Raw genomic sequence first — 22482 nt, 5'->3', positions numbered from 1 at the left:
CCGACCCAGTCCCAGGCTCACTCACTAGGCCTCTATCTCTCTCACCTACTGGTTCTGTCTAGGTCCACTTCCTGCCTCACCTAGCCTGCCCGGCGTCTTGGCTAGCTCTAATTATGTCCAGTTAGCCAAGCCTAGTCCCAGGAAGCTCCCTTGACCTGTGAGGTACTAAGTGTCCAGCACACCTACTGAATTTGAGTCCTGTGCTCTCCCCTCCTGAAGTCTGACTCTAACATCCATCAGCCAAGCCCTGCTTCCTAAAGAACACAAGAGATCCAGGACCCTGAGTTCACAGGCTGCAGCCTGGTTGTTTTCTGGGACAGTGCTTCTCAAACTGGAATGTGCATAAGAATGGCCCAGAATCTAATTTTTTTTGAGACAGAGTCTCACTTTGTTGCCATCAGTAGAGTGCTGTGGCGTCACACCTCACAGCAACTTCAAACTCTTGGGCTCAAGCAACTCTCTGGCCTCAGCCTCCTGATTAGCTGGGACAACAGGTGCCCGCCACATTGCCCAGCTATTTTTAGAGACTAGGTCTCTTTCTGGCTCAGGCTGGTCTCAAACCTGTGAGCTCAGACAATCCACCTGCCTCAGCCTCCCAGAGTGCTAGGGTTACAGGCGTGAGCCACCGCACCCAGTCTTGGCCTAGGGTCTTATAAAATGTGCAGATTCAGATTCAGTTCTCTGGGCTGGGGCCCAGGAATCTGCATTCCTAACAAACATCCAAGTGACACCAGTATTGGTGCAGAGAACATGCTCGGAATAGCATAGTTCTGGAATAACAGTTTCTACGGTTTTGCAAAATTAAAAAAAAAAAATGGTTCACAGTAACAAAAGCCCTAATTTTTACCAAGGGAAGAGAACTCATTCCTTCCGATATTTCCCAACCCACAGGACTTGGGGTCTGTCTGCACACATTTTGCAATAATGACATGCTGTACTGCTTTGAATTTCACTCACTAGTTTCCTAGATGTGTGTTTTGTTTACTACTCATTCATTTGCTTCCTTTTCAGCATTTGTTTATTCTGTAAACATCATTATTACTTTATCTAAGCTATCAGAACATAAAAGACATAGTCTCTGTGTTCAATAAGACAATAGGTCATTAGAGAAGACAGATATGTAAACAGATCTTTTCAGCACAATGTGGCAAGTACAATAATAGTATCAGTACAGAGTGTGGAGGATAAAGAGGCCCATAATGCCAGCAGAGTTGGAGAATCATCAGGAAAGCCATTCTGGGCAAAAAAGGAGCCTCAGCTGAATCTAACAAAGAAAGAGAAGGAGCTAAGTGCTGTGCAGAGAGAGACAGATGGGCGAGCAGAGAGGTGCACACACGTGGGGCTATCCGAGCGCAGTTAGCAAGGAAGAAAGCCTCCAAGAAGATGATGAAGGTCAACTAGGGACCAATCACAGAAGACCCCATCTGCCATATTAAGGATCTTGGACTTTATTCAGTGGACAATGAGGGAAAAAAATTAGATTTTTTTTCCCAAAGGTCACGGCATAGTCCTATTTGGGTTCTAGGTAAACCATGTTTGACGATCATGTGGAAAATGTAATTGAAAGAACCAAAACCAAAATTAAGGGGGCCCATTGGAAAGAACCAGATACCACATGACATGAGCTGAGCTAAAGAGCTGGTGGTTAGACTAAGAAAGAAGAGAATGGATTAACGTATGTGAGTGTTCTCATTAACATATGAAAGTATACTATACTATCCTGTCAACTTTGATGGATATTCAAAATTCTCCATTATACAAAGTTTTAAAAACCAGAAGAAAAAGGAGAAGACAGAGAAGGGAAAGAAATAGAATGAATCCCCAGCTTTTGTTTGAGCAATCAAGCAACTGACAGTGCCATTTCCTGAGACAGGGAAGAGGGTGGCAGAATGAGATGAGAAATTTGGGGAGTGTCGTAAGTCCCACTGTAGATCTGTTAAGTGCAACACATCAAGAAGATACGCTGGGGAAGATGTCAAGGAGTCTAATAAGAAACCAACAGGGAAATGATACAAAAACAAGAAGACCATGATGTTAGGACAGCCTAGACAAGAGGTAACTGGATATGCAAATTTGAAGCTCAGAGAAAAGCTCTGCACTAAAGCAATGAACTTGTGAATGATATATACATGATATTTTAAACCATGAAAGTGGAGGGATTGGGTGACAATGTATAACTGTAGGCTCATCAACGGAAACAAATGTCTGCTCTGGTGGGGAATATTGAAAACAGTGGAGCCTTTGCATATGTGGGGACAAGGGACATTTATGGGGAAACTCTGCACCTTACTCTCAATTGTGTTATGAACCTAAAACTGCTCTAAAAAGTAAAGTCTATTTTCCTAAAGGATGAAATTAATTAGAGAAAGAATATAGACAGAGGAAGATCCAGACCACACCCAAAGAGGCAAAATTTAAAGGTTGAGTAGATGAAAACGATCTAAAACAGAAGTCTAGGTGGGGCATAATGGCTCATGCCCGTAATCCCAGCACTTTAGGAGGTTGAAGTGGAAGGATCATCTGATGCCACAAGTTCAAACCAGCCTGGATAACATGACCCGATCTCAAAGAAGAAGAAGGAGAAGAAGGAACCACAACAGAAATACTCATTAAAAAAAAAAAAAAAAAGGAAGGAAGGAGGGAGGGAGGGAGAGAGGGAAGAAAGAAAAAGAAAAACACCATCACTAAAGAGAACACTAGGGTTGGTACTGAGGCAAAAAGGGTACCAGGTGCCCTTTTTGCTCCAAACCGTACCAGGTGTCACGAGTGGCTCCCCTCATCCCATGAGTTCTGGAGCTTACCCCTATTTACTCCTGGGAGGAGAAGGAATGGTTGGCAGCAGGGGGGAGCCAGGAAGCAGAGGGAAGATGGATAAAGATGCCAGACGGACGAGTAGCAGTCCCCCAGATTCTAGGAGCTACCGTGGTGACAGGAGTATTTGATGAAGTTGCTGGGCCAGTACCTCTATATCTCCCACCTGGCAGCCCTGGCCAAAACTGTCAGTCTACAGTGTGTCACCTACAGCCAGTTCAATGCGTGCCAAGGACCAAAGGTACCCCCAGGAATCCAGTTGTATGGAGCAACACCCTTGGAGAACTTCCAGTCTTTTGTATCTGTACATCCTTTCTCTCTGGAGGATTGACAAGTCTAGGTCCAGAATCAGAATCTGGTCCTCCTGAAACCAGGATAGAAAGGACTTTACACCATCATCCTGACCACATGCACAGCAACGAAGCTAAAAGGAATACTCACCTGGAGTCATCACAGCTGGCTGAACAGGGCTTCACTGCCCTTTGGAAAGTAAAGGTAACTTTCTTTTTTTTTTTTTTTTTTGTAGAGACAGAGTCTCACTTTATGGCCCTCGGTAGAGTGCCGTGGCATCACACAGCTCACAGCAACCTCCAACTCCTGGGCTTAAGTGATTCTCTTGCCTCAGCCTCCTGAGTAGCTGGGACAACAGGCGCCCGCCACAACGCCCGGCTATTTTTTGGTTGCAGTTTGGCCGGGGCCGGGTTTGAACCCGCCACCCTCGGTATATGGGGCCAGCGCCTTACCAACTGAGCCACAGGCGCCGCCCAAGGTAACTTTCAAGACAATCAACATGCCCTGCTCCAGTCACATACTGGGAGCTGGCTGGTCAATACACAGCTGAAGCCTGAGGAAACTCCTCGAGGGACTTGTCTGTCTTAATTGGACTTTGGACTTTGGGAATAGGGGGTGGGGGTTGGGGGGAATGTCACAGGTAAAAGTAAAAACTTGCATGTATATTAGCCCACCACCACAGTACTATTAACGCCTGAGTAGAGAACTCAAGAAGAGTCACAGTCCCTAAAACCTCAGTGCTAAAAATTAATATTGGCACCTCCAGGCTTGGCGCCTGTGGCTCAAGCAGCTAAGGCGCCAGCCACATACACCTGAGCTGGTGGGTTCGAATCTAGCCTGGGCCCACCAAACAATGATGGCTGCAACCAAAAAATAGCCAGAGTTGTGGCGGATGCCTGTAGTCCCAGCTACTTGGGAGATGGAGGCAGGAGAATCACTTGAGCCTAGGAGTTGGAGGTTGCTGTGAGCTGTGATGCCATGGCACTCTACCCAGGGCAACAGCTTGAGGCTCTGTCTCAAAATATACATATATATATGCACCTGCAGAAACAAGCTGATATTGAGACCCCAAATTAAAATATATTGGAGTCTCAAAAGGGGGGAATGAGACAGTATACCCAAGAAGTGTGAGGTCTAGGAGAACAGGTCTTCTCAAGGAGACCACAAGGATACACCTGCAGGGTCCTCTCCATGGTGACTCAGCTCTTGGTAATTTGTAAACTTAACTTCCTGGAATTTGGAAATTTCCAAGTCCTGTGAAATCTTATAGTTCTATAGGGGCTGGAATAGCATCTCTCACTTGATTCAAACTGGCCAATGAGATAGGTATCTGTGGAGTGGAACTTTTTGACTGTCGATAAAAAGAGAAAGATTGAGCCAGTTGGGGAGCACGGCCATTTGGAATTTTTCTACACTGTAAGCTCCTGGCTAGTGAATAAAGCCCTTCCTCTTATAAAAAAAAAAAAAGAAAGAAAGAAAGAAAGAAATTACTTAGCCAGGCACGATGGCACACACCTGTATACCTACCTATTCAGGAGGCTGAGGTGGGAGGATTTTTTGAGTCCAGGAGTTCAAGGATGCAGTGAGCTGTGATTGCCATTGCACTACAGTTAGGCTCCAGCCTAGGTGTCAGAGCAAGACCCTGTTTACAAAAGATAAAGAGAGAAAAAAAAAAAAATCTAATAAGAAACAGCCAGGGGAATGGTACAAAAACAAGAAGCAGCTGTGGCTCAAGCAGTTCAGGCTCCAGCCACATACACCCAAGCTGGCAGGTTCAAATCCAACCCAGACCCGCCAAACAACAATGACAACTACGACCAAAAATTAGCCAGGCACCCGTGTCCTGCTTGGTTTTTTTTGTTTGTTTGTTTGTTTGTTTTTGCAGTTTTTGGCCAGGGCTGGGTTTGAACCCGCCACCTCCGGCATATGGGGCCGCCGCCCTACTCCATTGAGCCACAGGCACCGCCAATCCTGCTTGGTTTTTAAGTGATGGTAACCCTTCTTTCAAACAAAACCTCCCTCAAAAGGCCAAGTATAAAACAAACAAAAGTAGCACTCTGGAGTTTTATGCATAAGTCTGGAAGAGTTTGAATAATAAAGAAAAAGTATGGAGAGGGCGGAGACAAGATGGCTGACTGAAGTCAGCTTTCCACAGAGGCTCCCATCCAGAAGGAGAGTTAAAGGACAGAAATTTAGCAAATAACCTGGTGGATTAGAGCTGCAAGAGAGAAGGTTGAAGAATGCACATCAACCCCACTGAGGCAAGCTGTGACCCCAAGGATACAAACAAAAGGTACAAAATCCATCACCAAGCAGATGCGAGTCCCCTCCCCCATGAGAATGGCTCGGAGTGCCCCACAAACAAATGAGCAGAGTTCAAAGGTCCTCCCACTACACTCCACAGGAGAGACTCTCTAAAAACTGGACCTACCTCCCCTACTAGGGTGCCACAGCGTTCTCCTGCCAGGCATAAAACTGTATAAAACTATATATATATTCTCTACCTACAACTCTGAGCTCCCAGCACTCCCCTCCACTCTCACTCTGAGGTCTGGAGGCCTGTCTCCAGGAGTCCAGATTCTTGGGTGATTTCTCGAGGGGTGTGGACAGGGCCTAAACTGCAGCTGGTCAGTGCTGACTCTGGGGTATTAGTGAGGGGAGGATGGTGGGCTGAGAGGGAACCACACTGGAGCAGTGGTGCCCCAAGGCACAGAGCAGCAGCCGTCTTTTAGCAACAATAGGGCTCACTCCCGGATATTCTGAAGCCACACCCCCTGTCTCCCTGGACAACCAGAGGAGGCCAGGCATCTACTAAGGTGGACACTATGGAACAGATCTGGGATGGAAACACAGGCCCCGTGAGTAAAGGGTTTCCCTGAGGCGGTACCGGCCTGGGTGGAGCACCGGGACTAGAAACACACACGCAAAGCTGGAAAGTTGCTATGGCGGGGCTGACCCCGAGGACCGCTTTACTGAACCTAAGATGCACCAGGCTCTCAGAGGATTGTCAGCCTATACACAAAGGAAGACAGGTGGCTAGAACTGACAGCTAACCGAATACAAATCTGCAGGAGCAAAGACAGGGCCTGAGGTGCAGGCTCTGGGAACTCAAAACAGCTTCTCTTCTGCAGTGGAATTTAGCAGGGACAGAAAGAAATTCCCGCAAAGTTGTTCTGTTCTGTCAGTAACATCAATCAGGGGCGGGGCTGGAACTGAGTCAACACCCCCCAGCCTCCATCAAGCGACCAAGGTTGTCAGGCCTCACCTCCCCTGCTAGATAGAGGTAGAGCACAGTGGCCTGGCTGAACAGAAATAGATTTCCTTGTGATTCAGGCAGGTGCAAACCCCTGGAGTATGTGTTCACTACAGGCAACAGGGTCACAGCCCTGTGGGACTATCAGTGACTGGGTGTGACAGAGCTGCAAGGTGGGAAAGGAGGCATCAACCTTCCCAGACTGATCTATTTGCTGAGTGGTCCTCCTGACTCCACGGAGCACTGGAGCAAGCCATATCTGAGTAGTTACCAGACCCCTGAGATCCAGTTACCAGACCCCTGAGATCCAGTTGCCAGAGACCATTTAAACTCTCCCACCTGAAACAGGTGCTGACTGAGACAACTGATTTGGACTTTTCTAACTGAGCCAATCGCCCAAGGACTATTCAGATCGTGCCCTGGGTGTGTGGTTGTAGGAAGGTTTGATTTCCTTTTCCAATTGTTGCCTGTGGGGGGCGGGGTGACTTAATTGCTGGTATTTCTCCACAGCTGAGACTTCAACCCATAGTATCTGTTTCACGAGGGTCAAACAGAGACCAGCTGAAAACAAGACAGAACCACTTAGCCCCATCACACCAAACAGGTCCCTAGTTTCTCCGGCCATAGCACTGTACGGGTCCTCAATAAAGCTCCGGGGGAAAAATCAAACGGTGTAAAACAATCATGGGGCAGAATCAGCAGGAAAACTCTGGTAACATGAATAACCAGAATACATCAACCACCCCAAGGAAAGATATGGCAGATGTAACTGACGATCCCATTCATAAACAGCTGGCTGAGATGTCAAAAATCAAATTCAGAATTTGGATTGCAAACAAGATTAATGGCAAGGAGGAAAATTTGGAATTAGAAATTCGAGGAGCAATTCAAAAGTCGGAATTAGAAATTCGAGAAGAAATTCAAAAGTTGTCTGAAGAATTTAATGAATTTAAAGACAAAACCACCAAAGATTTTGATGCACTGAAGCAAGAATTTGCAGCCCTCAAAGATCTGAAAAATACAGTAGAAGCCCTCAGTAATAGAGTGGAGCAAGCAGAAGAAAGGATTCCTGACATTGAAGATGAAGCCTTTGAATGCTCCCAAACTCTCAAAGAGGAAGAGAAATGGAGAGCAAAAATGGATCATTCTCTCAGAGAGCTCTGGGATAATTCAAAGAAGGCTAATATCTGCCTCACTAGAATCCCTGAAAGTGATGAAGTGGCCTCACAAGGGACAGAGGCCTTTCTCTATGAAATTATGAAAGAGAATTTTCCAGACATGCCAAGAGATTTTCCAGACATGCCAAGAAATTCAGATAGCAGACACTTTCAGAACCCCAGCACAACTCAATCCCAGTAAGACATCCCCCAGGCATATCATAATTAACTTCACTAAAGTTAATATGAAGGAGAAAATTCTGAAAGCAGCCAGACATAAGAAATCCATTACCTACAAAGGGAAGAATATTAGAATGACTGCACATCTCTCTGCTGAAACTTTTCAAGTCAGAAGAGGGTGCCCAGCGACTTTTAATCTCCTAAAGCAAAATAACTTTCAACCCCAGATCCTGTATCCAGCTAAACTGAGTTTCATTTATGATGGAGAAATTAAATACTTTAATGACATTCATATGTTGAAGAAATTTGCCATAACCAAACCAGCTCTTCAGGATATTCTCAGACCTATCCTCCATAATGACCAGCCCAATCCTCTACCACAAAAGTAAACTCACACAGAAACTTTTGATCAAACTCCAACTTCCACAGTGGCAAAAGGATTAAAAATGTCCACTGGACTTTCAAAAAACTTGATACCAAAATTTTACCAGACCTATCAATATTCTCCATTAATGTGAACGGCTTGAACTGTCCTCTAAAGAGGCATAGATTAGCTGACTGGATACAAAAACTCAGGCCAGATATTTGCTGCATACAAGAGTCACATCTTACCTTAAAAGATAAATATAGACTCAGGGTGAAAGGATGGTCATCCATATTTCAGGCAAATGGTAATCAGAAAAAAGCAGGTGTTGCAATTCTATTTGCAGATACAATAGGCTTTAAACCAACAAAAGTAAGGAAGGATAAGAATGGTCACTTCATACTTGTTAAGGGAAATACTCAATATGATGATATTTCAATTATTAATATCTATGCACCCAACCAGAATGCACCTCAATTTATAAGAGAAACTCTAACAGACATGAGCAACTTGATTTCCTCCAGCTCCGTAACAGTTGGAGATTTCAACATTCCTTTGGCAGTGTTGGATCCCTCCTCCAATAAGAAGCTGAACAAAGAAATTTTAGATTGAAACCTAACCATCCAACATTTGGATTTAGCAGACATCTACAGAACATTTCATGCCAACAAAACCGAATACACATACTTCTCATCAGCTGACGGAACATACTCCAAAATCGATCACATCTTAGGTCACAAGTCTAACCTCAGTAAATTGAAAGGAATAGAAATTATTCCTCGCATCTTCTCGGACCACCGTGGAATAAAAGTTGAACTCAGTAACAACAGGAATCTGCATACTCATACAAAAACATGGAAGTTAAATAACCTTCTTCTGAATGATAGCTGGGTCATAGATGAGATTAAGAAGGACATTACCAAATTTGGGGAATAAATGACAATGAAGACATGATTTATCAGAACCTCTGGGATACTGCAAAGGCAGTCCTGAGAGGGAAATTTATAGCACTGCAAGCTTTCCTCAAGAGAATGGAAAGAGAGAAAGTTAACAACTTAATGGGACATCTCAAGCAACTGGAAAAGGAAGAACATTCTAACCCCAAATCCGGTAGAAGAAAAGAAATAACCAAAATTAGAGCAGAACTAAATGAAATTGAAAACAAAAGAATTATACAACAGATCAATAAATCAAAAAGTTGGTTTTTTGAAAAGGTCAATAAAAGAGATAAAACTTTGGCTAACCTAACCAGGAAAAAAAGAGTAAAATCTCTAATCTCATCAATCAGAAACAACAAAGGTGAAATAATAACAGACTCTTCAGAAATTCAAAACATTCTTAATGAATATTACAAGAAACTTTATTCTCAAAAATATGAAAATCTGAAGGAAATTGACCAATACTTGGAAACACGTCACCTTCCAAGACTTAGCCAGAATCAAGTGGAAATGTTGAACAGGCCCATATCAAGTTCTGAAATAGCATCGACCATACAAAATCTCCCTAAAAAGAAAAGCCCGAGACCTTCACGTCAGAATTCTACCAAACCTTTAAAGAGGAATTAGTACCTATATTATTCAACCTGTTCCAAAATGCAGAAAAAGGAGGAAGACTACCCAACACATTCTATGAAGCAAACATCACTCGGATCCCCAAACCAGGAAAAGACCCAACAAGAAAAGAAAATTATAGATCAATATCACTAATGAATATAGATGCAAAAATACTCAACAAGATCCTAACAAACAGAATCCAGCAACACATCAAACAAATTATACATCATGACCAAGTCGGTTTTATCCCAGGGTCTCAAGGCTGTTTCAATGTACGTAAATCTATAAGTATAATTCAGCACATAAACAAATTAAAAAACAAAGACCATATGATTCTCTCAATTGATGCAGAAAAAGCTTTTGATAATATCCAGCATCCCTTCATGATCAGAACACTTTAGAAAATTGGTATAGGGCGGCGCCTATGGCTCAGTGAGTAGGGCGCCAGCCCCATATGCCGAGGGTGGCGGGTTCAAACCCAGCCCTGGCCAAACTGCAACAACAACAAAAAAATAGCTGGGCGTTGTGGCGGGCGCCTGTAGTCCCAGCTGCTTGGGAGGCTGAGGCAAGAGAATCGCGTAAGCCCAAGAATTGGAGGTTGCTGTGAGCTGTGTGACGCCACGGCACTCTACCTGAGGGCGGTACAGTGAGACTCTGTCTCTACAAAAAAAAAAAAAAAAAGAAAATTGGTATAGAAGGGACATTTCTTAAACTGATAGAGGCCATCTACAGCAAAGCCACAGCCAATATTGTATTGAATGGAGTTAAATTGAAATCATTTCCACTCAAATCAGGAACCAGACAAGGCTGCCCATTGTCTCCACTGCTCTTTAACATTGTAATGGAAGTTTTAGCCACAGCAATTAGGGAAGAAAAGACGATCAAGGGTATCTATATAGGGTCAGAAGAGATCAAACTTTCACTCTTTGCAGATGATATGATTGTATATCTGGAAAACACCAGGGATTCTATCACAAAACTCTTAGAAGTGATCAAGGAATACAGCAGCGTCTTAGGTTACAAAATCAACATTCATAAATCTGTAGCCTTTATATATACCAACAATAGTCAAGCTGAAAAAACAGTTAAGGACCCTATTCCATTCACAGTAGTGCCAAAGAAGATGAAATACTTGGGAGTTTATCTAACAAATGATGTGAAAGATCTCTATAAAGAGAACTATGAAACTCTAAGAAAAGAAGTAGCTGAAAATGTTAACAAATGGAAAAACATACCATGCTCACAGCTGGGAAGAATCAACATTGTTAAAATGTCCATACTACCCAAAGCAATATACAATTTTAATGCAATACCTATTAAAGCTCCACTGTCATACTTTAAAGATCTTGAAAAAATAATATTTTGCTTTATATGGAACCAGAAAAAAACTCGAATAGCCAAGACATTACTCAGAAATAAAAACACAGGAGGAATCACACTACCAGACCTCAGACTACACTATAAATCAATGTGATCAAAACAGCATGGTACTGACACAAAAACAGAGAAGTAGATGTCTGGAATAGAATAGAGAACCAAGAGATGAATCCAGCTACTTACCGTTATTTGATCTTCAACAAGCCAATTAAAACATTCAGTGGGGAAAAGATTCCCTATTTAACAAATGGTGCTGGGTGAACTGGCTGGCAACCTGTAGAAGACTGAAACTGGACCCACACCTTTCACCATTAACTAAGATAGACTCTCACTGGATTAAAGATTTAAACTTAAAACATGAAACCATAAAAATACTACCCTGTTTCCCCAAAAATAAGACAGTGTCTTATTTTAAGGTGTGCTCCCAAAGATGCGCTAGGTCTTATTTTCAGGGGACGTCTTATCTTTCCTGTGAGTAGGTCTTATTTTTGGAGGATGTCTTATTTTCGGGAAAACAGGGTAGAAGAGAGTGCAGGGAAAACCCTCAAAGAAATCCATCTGGGTGAGTATTTTATAAGAAGGATCCCCCGGGCAATTGAAGCAGCTTCAAAAATACACTCCTGGGACCTGATTAAACTAAAAAGCTTCTGCACAGCCAAGAACACAGTAAGTAAAGCAAGCAAACAGCCCTAAGAATGGGAGAAGATATTTGCAGGTTATGTCTCTGACAAAGGTTTAATAACCAGAAGCCACAGAGAATTCAAATGTATAAGCAAGAGAAGAACAAGTGATCCCATCACAGGCTGGGCAAGGGACTTGAAGAGAAACTTCTCTGAAGAAGACAGGCGCACGGCCTACAGACATATGAAAAAATGCTCATCATCTTTAATCATCAGAGAAATGCAAATCAAAACTACTTTGAGATATCAATAACTCCAGTAAGATTAGCCCATATCACAAAATCCCAAGACCAGAGATGTTGGTGCGGATGTGGAGAAAAGGGAACACTTCTACACTGCTGGTGGGAATGCAAATTAATACATTCCTTTTGGAAAGATGTTTGGAGAACACTTAGAGATCTAAAAATAGATCTGCCATTCAATCCTGTAATTCCTCTACTAGGTATATACCCCGAAGACCAAAAATCACATTATAACAAAGATATTTGTACCAGAATGTTTATTGTAGCCCAATTCATAATTGCTAAGTCATGAAAAAAGCCCAAATGCCCATTGATCCACGAATGGATTAATAAATTGTGGTATATGTACACCATGGAATATTATGCAGCCTTAAAGAAAAATGGAGACTTTATCTCTTTCATGTTTACATGGATGGAGCTGGAACATGTTCTTCTTAGTAAAGTATCTCAAGAATGGAAGAAAAAGTATCCAATGTACTCAGCCCTATTATGAAACTAATTTATGGCTTTCACTTGAAAGCTATAACCTAGTTATAACCTAAGAATTGGGGGAAGGAGAAAAGGAAGGGAAGGGAGTGGGGAGGAGGGCAGAGGGAGGGTGATTGGTGGGATGACACCTGCAGTGCATCTTACGAGGTATATGTGAAACTTAGTAAATGTAGAATGTAAATGTCTTAACACAATAACTAAGAAAATGCGAGGAAGGCTATGTCAACCAGTATGATAAAAACGTGTCAAACGGTCTATAAAGCCAGTGTATGGTGCCCCATGATCACATTAATGTACACAGCTATGATTTAATAATAATAAAAAATAATTAGCCAGGCACTGTGGCGGGCACCTGTAGTCCCAGCTACTTGGGTGACGGAGGCAGGAGAATCACTTGAGCCCAGGAGTTGGAAGTTGCTGTGAGCTGTGATGCCAAAGCACTCTACCCAGGGCGACAGCTTGAGGCTCTGTCTCAAAAAAAATAAAGGAAAAGAAGACCATGATGTTAAGACAGCCTAGACAAGAGACTATTTTGAGGAAGAAGTAGTAGCCAATGTTTCTGAAGTTGTTAAGAGGTCAAACAAGATGAGAACAGCTAATATCCGTAGGGCCTGGCCTTGATCAGAACAGCAGTCGTTAGAGTGATGGATTGCAGGGAGAGAGACTGACAGTGAAAGGAAGGTGAGGAAAGCAAGACTATAGGACCAGATGAGTCAAGAAGTAGGACTTTGAAGTGGAGGATCTGTTAAACAGGATGGTAGCTAAAGTGAGATGTAGAGTCAAGACAAGGTTGTTTGTTGTTTGTTTGTTTTTTTTTTACTAAGACTATATTGTCCTCAGTAGAGTGATCTGGCTTCCCAGCTCACAGCAACTCAAACTCCTGGCTCAAGCGATTCTCTTGCCTCAGCCTCCAAAATAGCTGGGACCACAGGTGCCCACCACAATACCCAGCCATTTTTTGTTGCAGTTGTCATTGTTGTTTAGCTGGCCCCAGCCAGGTTGGAACCTGCCAACCTTGGTGTATGTGGCTGACGCTATAACCACTGTGCTACAGGCGTCGAGCCAAGACAAGGTGTTTTTTATTAATCTAAAAATTACTAGAGCATATTAGTATGTCAAAAAAGTCATGAAAGGCAGAGATTAATCATTTGGGAGAAAGAAAAGATAAAACTAAGAATTCACAGTAGCATTATTTATAATTCCCCAAAAGTAGAAATGACCCAAATGTCCATCAACTGATGAACAGATAAATATTTTAAGCTAAGTGCATTTCACTTAGCTTAAAGCAGAAACACATTGTATATCTGCACAAAAATATTTTTCTTTATATCCTATTCCATATAACTTTCTAATACTTTTTTAAATTTTTTTTACATTTTAAACTTTTTTGTTAAAAACTAAAATACACACATACATATAGGTGTCAGGATCACCAAGACATCTCTAGGTGAAAGGAATAGTTTATCCCCATTAGAATCTTATAATCTTATGGGACCACTATCATATATGGTCATATCCATTATTAACCAAAACACGCTATCCAGCACAGGACCCTAAAGTTGGCTCTTGACCAACTAACACGTGGATTAGGGGACTGATGCCCCCCAGAGTTGAAAATCTGCATGTAACTTTTGACTCCTCAAACATGAAGTAGTTTACTAATAACCCACTCTTGACCAAAAGCCTTCCCAGTAACACAGTCGATTAATACGTATTTTGTATATTAAATATATTATGTACTGTATTCTTACAATATAGTAAACTAGAGAAATAGAAATGACATTAAGAAAATAATAAGGGAGCCTCTCATCGTCTCTACCTGCTCTTCCTGCTCTTTGAAAACTCTCCGGACCAGGCGTGGCACCTGTGGCTCAAGGAGTAGGGCACCGGTCCCATATGCTGGAGGTGGCAGGTTCAAACCCAGCCCTGGCCAAAAACGACAAAAAAAAAAAAAAAGAAAGAAAGAAAAGAAAACTCTCTGGACCAAAGCATACCAGCAGGCAGCATGGCTACAAAATGTGGGAAGTGTGGACCCAGCTACCCTACTCCTCTGAAAGCCATGAAAGGACCCAGAGAGGAGATTGTCTACCTGCCTTGTATTTACCGAAACACGGGCACTGAGGCCCCAGATTACCTGGCCACTGTGGATGTTGACCCCAAGTCTCCCCAGTATTGCCAGGTCATCCACTGGCTGCCCATGCCCAACCTGAAGGACGAGCTGCATCATTCAGGGTGGAACACGTGCAGCAGCTGCTTTGGTGATAGCACCAAGTCTCGCCCCAAGCTGGTGCTGCCGGGCCTCATCTCCTCTAGAGTCTACATTGTAGATGTGGGCTCCGAGCCCCAGGCACCAAAGCTGCATAAGGTCATTGAGCCCAAGGACATCCATGCCAACTGTGAGCTCGCCTATCTGCACACCAGCCACTGCCTGGCCAGCAGGGAGGTGATGATCAGCTCCCTGGGAGACCCCCAGGGCAATGGCAAAGGTGCTCACAGGCTGTGTGTGCCCCATAGACACTTGCACAGCTATGAAATGTGGGAGGAGCAAATCACAAACTGGGAGCAGAACGGAATGACCTCCCAAGGAAACAAATGAGCTGGATCCTGTCCAATGTTTAAAAGTTAGCAAGTAACTTCAGTTGTTTTGATTATTTCTATGGAGATGAGCCCTGACTGTTTAATTCGGTTAAAAGTTATAGTCAGAACAGCCTGCTATGGGGAATGTGAGCACAGATTAAATGATCAGAGCCAACATTAAAAAAAAAAAAAAGAAAGAAAATAATAAGGAAGATAAAATATATTACTATTCTTTTTTTTTTTTAGAGACAGAGTCTCACTTTATCACCCTGGGTAGAGTGCGATGACATCACAGCTCACAGCAACCTCCAACTCCTGGGCTTAGGTGATTCTCTTGCCTCCCTCAGCCTCCCGAGTAGCTGGGACTACAGGCCCCCCGCCACAACGCCCGGCTATTTTTTGTTGTTGTTGCAGTTCAGCTGGGGCCGGGTTTGAGCCCACCACCATCAGTGTATGGGGCCGGCACCCTACTCACTGAGCCACAGGCGCCGTCCTGTATTCACTATCTTTAAGTGGAAGTGGATTATCCTTCTCCACACTGAGAGGCTACAGAGGAGGAAGAGGAGGAGACGTTGGTCTTGCTACCTCAGGGTGGCAGAGGCAGAAGAAAGTCTATTTTTTAGTGGATTTGTGCAGGTTAAACCCATGTTGTTCAAAGGTCAATACAGTAAAAACCACTGAATTGCATAATTTAAATAGGTGAATTTTATGACATATGAATTGTATCTCAGTAAAGTTCTGTTGCCTCAGCATCCATTTTTAAATATGTTTAACTTTACTTTCTTACACCAGAGCAGGGCTCAATCACCCTTGACACACTCTCCAATACCATACCCCACCCAAATGGCTCTCACCAGTGGCCTGACATAAAACTTAAAGGCATCTCTCCCACCTGGGAGGCCTCCTTTAAACAGACCATTTGACCAAGAACTTAAAGTGACCACCTTTCAGTCACAGTGCGCCTCCTAGAACTCAGTGCCTACTTGCTTTAAACCCACTAATTAATGCTCCCCAAGGAAAACCTGCTTGGTTAACACCCTGGACCTATAAAGGGATCGGTCCACAGGTCCCTTCTCTCTTTGTCTGTGTGCACATGAGAGAGAGACAGAATGTGTGTGGCCTCCAGGAAGGCAGGCTCTATACCCTCCAGAGTCTGTAAGAACTAAAAACTCTTAAACTTTCAAATTGTGGTTTTGTCATTGAAGCCACGTCCACCATCTGACCCCTGACAGGCAGGCTACCCCAAAGGGACATGTGCTAGTCCTTTATTTTATTTTATTTATTTTATTATTTTATGTTTTATGTTATGTTATTTTTGAGACAGAGTCGTGCTGGGTAGAGTGCCATGGAGTCATAGCTCACAGCAACTTCAAACTCTTGGGCTCAAGTAACCCTCTTATCTCAGCCTCCCAAGTAGCTGGGACAATAGGCACCCACCACAACACCTGGCTAGTTTTGGAGAGGGGGGATCTCACACTTGCTCAGACTGGTATTGAACTCCTGAGCTCAGGCCATCCACCCACCTCTGCCTCCCAGAGTGCGAGGATTACAGGTGTGAGCCACCGCACCCACCTAATCTTTAGTCTGGGCCTCTCAGCTGCTGGGGATGGTAGTTTCCAGCAAAGGTGACTGAATTTTATTCAAAACAGCTCTTTTTAAAACATATTTAATGTAATCCTAATAAAATGCCAGAATAATTTTTTTTTAAATAGACGAACTAAGAATAGCAAGGAAGGGCGGCGCCTGTGGCTCAAGGAGTAGGGCGCCGGTCCCATATTCCGGAGGTGGCGGGTTCAAACCCAGCCCCGTCCAAAAACCACAAAAAAAAAAAAATAATAATAATAATAGCAAGGAAATCTGAGTAGGAAGAATGAGAAGGGACTAGCCCTGCCAAGATTAAGACATATTACAAATCTGACATACACAGATATGGACAGTTCAGTGAAACAGAATAAAAGTCCCAAGCATATACAAAATAGACCCAAATATGTACAAAAAATAGCATATGAAAAGGTAGCATTCCAAACCAGGGGTTGGGAGTAGAAAATTATTCAATAAAAAGTTAAAGAAAACTGAGTAACTACCTAGAACAAGATCAAGTTGGATTCATAGCTCAGAAGGATGATTTCCAAGTGAATTAAGGACTTACATAATTAATAATAATAACACCATGAAATAAATAGAAGAAACCACAGGAGAATGTTTTTATTATGTTGGAGTCCAAAAGCTCTTTCAAAATACAGCACAGGCTTGGCGCCTATAGCTCAAGCAGCTAGGGCGCCAGCCACATACACCGGAGGTGGTGGGTTCGAATCCAGCCCAGGCCTGCCAAACAACAATGACAACTACAACCCAAAAAAAGCTGAGCGTTGTGGCGGGCGCCTGTAGTCCAAGCTACTTGGGAGGCTGAGGCAAGAGAATCGCTTAAGCCCAAAAGTCTGAGGTTGCTGTGAGCTGTGACACCATCGCACTCTACCGAGGGTAACGGCTTGAAACTCTGTCTCAAAAAAAAAGAAAAATACAGCACAAAATCCAAAAGCTACAGAATAAAATATCAATATACTTTTTACTGAATACAAATAAAAAAATTCTGAGTGGAAAAAAATAAGAAACTTCTTAAAAATTAAAATATTAGCAACAAACCAAGGGGAAAATGTTTGCTACTCATATCATAAAAAAGTGGCTATTTCTCTGATTATATAAAGAATTTATTCAAATCAGTAAGAAAAAGATCAACAACCCATACAAAAAACAAGCAAGGAAGGTTCACAGAAATGAAATACAGAAGCTCTTAATCAGATAAAAAAAAATTCAACTTCACTCATAGTATCAAAGAGCAAATAAAAAGTACAAGATGATACCATTTTGCCTCTTTCTGTGTCCACAGAGAAAGCCCAAGATCAGTTACTTCCCACTAGCAGTAAAAACACCCAACATTCAGACCTTGGTTTTTAAATACCATCCTCCACTCAAGAATCAGAGCTTGGAAAAATGGCCAAGTTCAGGGCTGAGGCAGGGAAAATTATAAGATGAGCCTAGAACATCTTCTTGTGGCAGGAAGTAAGAAAATCCTCAAAGGGTCAGTTCAAAAGGAGACAGAGGCCAGCTCAAAGGTGCTACCTGTAGCTCAAGCAGCTAGGGCGCCAGCCACATACACCGGAGCTGGTGGGTTCGAATCCACCAGTAATTTGAACATCAAAACAAACAGTAGGCCATTCCACATCCAGGTATTTACCCAAGGGAAATGAAAGCAGATGTCCACACAGAGACACAAACATAAATGTTCATGGGAGCTTTATTTGTAACTGTCAGAAACTGGAAACAAGGTGGGCACGGTGGCTTACATCTTACACTCTGAGAGGCTGAGACAGGTGGACTCTTGAGCTCAGGAATTCGAGACCAACCTGACCAAGAGCAAGACCCCATCTCTACTAAATAGAAAAACTAGCTGGGCATTGTGGTAACTGCCTGTGGTCCCAGTTACTCGGGAGGCTGAGGCAAGAGGAGCTCTTGAGCTCCAGAGTTTGAGGTTACTGTGACCTATGACACTAGGGCACTCTACTCAGGCCAACAGAGTGAGACAGGATCTTCTGATTATGAGATTGACGTGCTGCCCACTGCACTAAGAGGGCGTCTGAGACTCTGTCGAAGAAGAAGGAAGGAAGAAGGAAGGAAGGAGGGAGGGAGGGAGGGAGGGAGGGAGGGAGGGAGGGAAGGAAGGAAGGAAGGAAGGGAGGGAGGGAAGAAGAAGAAACTGGAAATAATCCAGATGTCTATAAACATGTGAATGCGTAAATAATTTGTGGTACATACATGCAATAGAATACTATTCCTCTACTAGGTATATACCCAGTATATACTATTCCTTAGCAAATTCCTCTACTAGGTATATACCCAGAAGACCAAAAATCACATTATAACAAAGATATTTGTACCAGAATGTTTATTGCAGCCCAATTCATAATTGCTAAGTCATGGAAAAAGCCCAAGTGCCCATTGATCCACGAATGGATTAATAAATCGTGGTGTATGTACACCATGGAATATTATGCAGCCTTAAAGAAAGATGGAGACTTTACCTCTTTCATGTTTACATGGATGGAGCTGGAACATATTCTTCTTAGTAAAGTATCTCAAAAATGGAAGAAAAATATCCAATGTACTCAGCCCTACTATGAAACTAATTTATGGCTTTCATATGAAAGCTATAACCCAGTTATAACCTAAGAATATGGGGAAGGGGAAGAGGGAGAGAAGCAGAGGGAGGAGGATGGGTGGAGGGAGGGTGATTGGTGGGACTACACCTGCGGTGCATCTTACAAGGGTACATGTGAAACTTAGTAAATGTAGAATATGAATGTCTTAACACAATAACTAAGAAAATGCCAGGAAGGCTATGTTAACCAGTGTGATGAAAATATGTCAGATGGTCTTTAAAACCAGTGTATGGTGCCCCATGATCGCATTAATGTACACAGCTATGATTTAATAATAAAAAAAAGAATACTATTCAGCAATAAAAATGAACTATGGATATATGAAAGAACAGAAATCTCCAAATAATCATATTTAGTGAAAGAAGCCAATTAAAAAGAGTACATGCAGCCAGGTACAGTGGCTCATGCATGTAATCCTAGCATTTTTGGGAGGCCAGGGTGGGAGGGTCACTTGAGCTTAGGAGTTTGAGACCAGCAATAGAAAAGACCAAGAATAGAAAAATTATCCAGGTATTATCCAGGCAGGTGCCTGTAGCCCCAGCTACTTGGGAGGCTGAGGCAGCAGGATGGCTTGAACCCAGGAGTCTGAGGTTGCTGTGAGCTAGGCTGACACCATGACATACTAGCCTGGGCACACAGAGAGGAAAGTTTGGCACTCTCCCAAAAAAAAGAGAGAGAAACCTCTGAGGAGTAACTGCTCCCCACTTCCCATTCTCATTTCTGCAACTCATTAAATTCTCCATGAAACTAAAGTTCTCACCCTGTCCAGAAAGAGGCAGGCAGTTTCCGCCCTGTACCCTTGCTTTTCCCTCTACCAGAGCACCCTTCCTTTCCCAATTGCCCCTCTGACATACCTGACCTGAGGACAGAATGAAGCCAGCTCGTGCCCCAGGAGTAGCTCTGCTCCCTGCAATTGGCCCCCTGAAGTCTGTGACTTGACACATATCCTGTTCCCCTCTTGCTCCCCTCTGAGATGACACCACACATGCCCACTCCAGCTCGGCACAGTGCCCCAGAACTCGGGAAAACTAAAACTAACATCACCTGCCCCCTCCCCCCCATAAAACTTGTTAAAGAACCTGCAGGATTGTGTGCCCTCTGGAGGGATTCCACACACCCACTCTACCTTGGCAAATAGGAAACTGCCAAGCCGGGGACAAGGAGCAAAGTCCTGGACAGGGGGTGGAGACCAGTCCCCATAGAGGCCAGGCAGAGGGAAGAGTCCAGTACCCCGTGGGAAGTGCCACTCAGAACTGGTCTGCCATGGACGTCCTTGTCCGACTCCTGCAGCTACTGGTGCTGCTCCTGACGCTGCCCCTACACCTGATGGCTCTGCTGGGCTACTGGCAGCCCCTGTGTAAAAGCTACTTCCCCTACCTGATGGCCCTGCTGACCACCAAGAGCAATCGCAAGATGGAGAGCAAGAAACGGGAGCTCTTTAGCCAGTTAAAGGAGCTTGAGGGAGCCTCCGGGAAGGTGGCCCTGTTGGAGCTGGGCTGTGGAACTGGTGCCAACTTCCAGTTCTACCCACCTGGCTGCAGGATCACCTGCCTGGACCCAAATCCCCACTTTGAGAAGTTCCTGACAAAGAGCATGGCTGAGAACAGGCACCTCCAATATGAGCAATTTGTGGTGGCTCCCGGAGAGGACATGAAGCAGCTGGCCGATGGCTCCATGGACGCGGTGGTCTGCACTCTGGTGCTGTGCTCTGTGCAGAGCCCCAGGAAGGTCCTGCAGGAGGTCCAGAGAGTGCTGAGGCCGGTGAGCAGAGTGGGACGGGGAGGGTGTGGGGCATCAGGGCCCCAGACAGGGAATCGATGTACAAGCTCATCAGACTTCCCGACCTCCCCCACCTGCGAGTGAGCAAGAGCCATGACCAGTGCCCCCAGGGCCCCAGAGGGTGCTGTGGGAGCAGCAGGAGAATCACCTACCACGGAGGGAGGGGGTGGGGAAGATGGCTGAGGGAGGGACATTCAAATCGAGATCCTAGGATTGAGCAGGTGGAGGGTGGGGGTTGTAGGGGAAATGAGAGTGTTCCAGAGATAAGATTTCAAGCTGGCTGTGCAAAGCAGGGAGTTTAGGTGGGTTTCCAGGTTTCTGGCATGAGTGTCTGAGGGGGCAGCAGATGGAAGAAACCTGTTTAGGGCTTGTTAGGTCAGAGGTGCTACTGAGACAGCCAAGCAGAGAAGCCGCATAGGCAGTCAGAAGTCCAGACCCGGGAGTCAGAAAAAGATGTAGCCGGGAGAGAGAGATCCGAACATCACACACGGACAGCTTGCAGCTGGTCATTCAGAGCGTGGGCGGGACTGAGGTCACCTGGGGAGAGTACTGGGAGGGGAAAGAGCTTGAGGTTTCCCTGGGATGTTAGAGAGCTGTCTGGGGAAGCAGCTGATGTTTACACCCGAGTCTCAGCAGAAAGGTTGATGCCTGCATCTCTGTGCACCCCAAATCCTCGGCGCCTGTCCCAGCCTCCCCTCTATGTGCTCTCAGCTATTCAGGCAGCCTGAAAGATCTCTAGCCGGCTGGGGCCCTCGGTTCTGTATACACACTGAGTGGGAGGGCGGTGGCAGGGGATGCCCTAGTGGTCAGGAGCGGGACCAGCTCTCAGCCCAGCAGCTCCCACTTCATCCAGGTTGACCCGGCCTGATCAGCATGATGGAGCTGAGGCTGGGGAAAGGACAGCATGGAACAGATAAGTGACATCCACTCTTTCCTCCCTCCCAGGGAGGAGTGCTGTTTTTCTGGGAGCACGTGGCTGAGCCACGTGGCAGCTGGGCCTTCAGGTGGCAGCAAATTCTAGAGCCCACCTGGAAGCACATTGGGGATGGCTGCTGCCTCACCAGAGAGACCTGGAAGGATCTGGAGAACTCCCAGTTCTCTAACATCCAAATGGAACTACAGCCCCCTCTCTTCAAGTGGCTACCTGTTGGGCCCCACATCATGGGAAAGGCTGTGAAATAACCTTCCCAGCCCAAGGCGATCATTTGCTCCCTCCGCACCAGCCTCATCTGTCTCACACCCAGCGGGGTCTGGTAGAAGAATGAGAGAAGCCCTCCCCTCACCACTCTAGTCCCTCTGTCCCCACCTCTCCTGGGGGAAGCTCTAACTTCAGTCCCTCCTTCCACAGTAAAAGAGCCCTACTCCTACCCTGACCAGAGGGAGGAAAGAGTTAACTGTACTGTGTCCTTCACTCCAAATCCCTGGACAGGTCTCCCACCATTTGCCCACCCACCCTTCCTTTGTTCCCATGGTGAAGCTCTCCCTGCCTTCCCGAGGCATCTAGAACTGGTC

At 44.5% G+C, this 22482-nt stretch overlaps 2 protein-coding genes across 2 annotated transcripts; both read left to right on the top strand.

Moving 5' to 3' along the window:
- Positions 1 to 14208: 14208 nt before the first annotated feature.
- On the top strand, positions 14209 to 15010 carry LOC128561110 (methanethiol oxidase-like). The gene is made up of 2 exons (XM_053554872.1): positions 14209 to 14254; positions 14387 to 15010. Exon 2 carries the CDS (start codon positions 14403 to 14405, stop codon positions 14991 to 14993), a length of 591 nt encoding a protein of 196 aa, XP_053410847.1. The 5' UTR covers positions 14209 to 14254; positions 14387 to 14402; the 3' UTR covers positions 14994 to 15010.
- A 5279-nt stretch (positions 15011 to 20289) lies between these two features.
- On the top strand, positions 20290 to 22359 carry TMT1B (thiol methyltransferase 1B). The gene is made up of 2 exons (XM_053554871.1): positions 20290 to 20952; positions 21916 to 22359. The coding sequence occupies exons 1-2, from the start codon at positions 20455 to 20457 to the stop codon at positions 22150 to 22152; spliced, it is 735 nt and encodes a 244-aa protein (XP_053410846.1). The 5' UTR covers positions 20290 to 20454; the 3' UTR covers positions 22153 to 22359.
- The last annotated feature ends 123 nt before the right edge of the window (positions 22360 to 22482 follow it).

This window comes from Nycticebus coucang, chromosome 12, assembly GCF_027406575.1.
Source record: "Nycticebus coucang isolate mNycCou1 chromosome 12, mNycCou1.pri, whole genome shotgun sequence".
Classification (NCBI taxonomy): Eukaryota; Metazoa; Chordata; class Mammalia; order Primates; family Lorisidae; genus Nycticebus; species Nycticebus coucang.
This window is presented reverse-complemented; position numbering and strand designations above follow the sequence as displayed.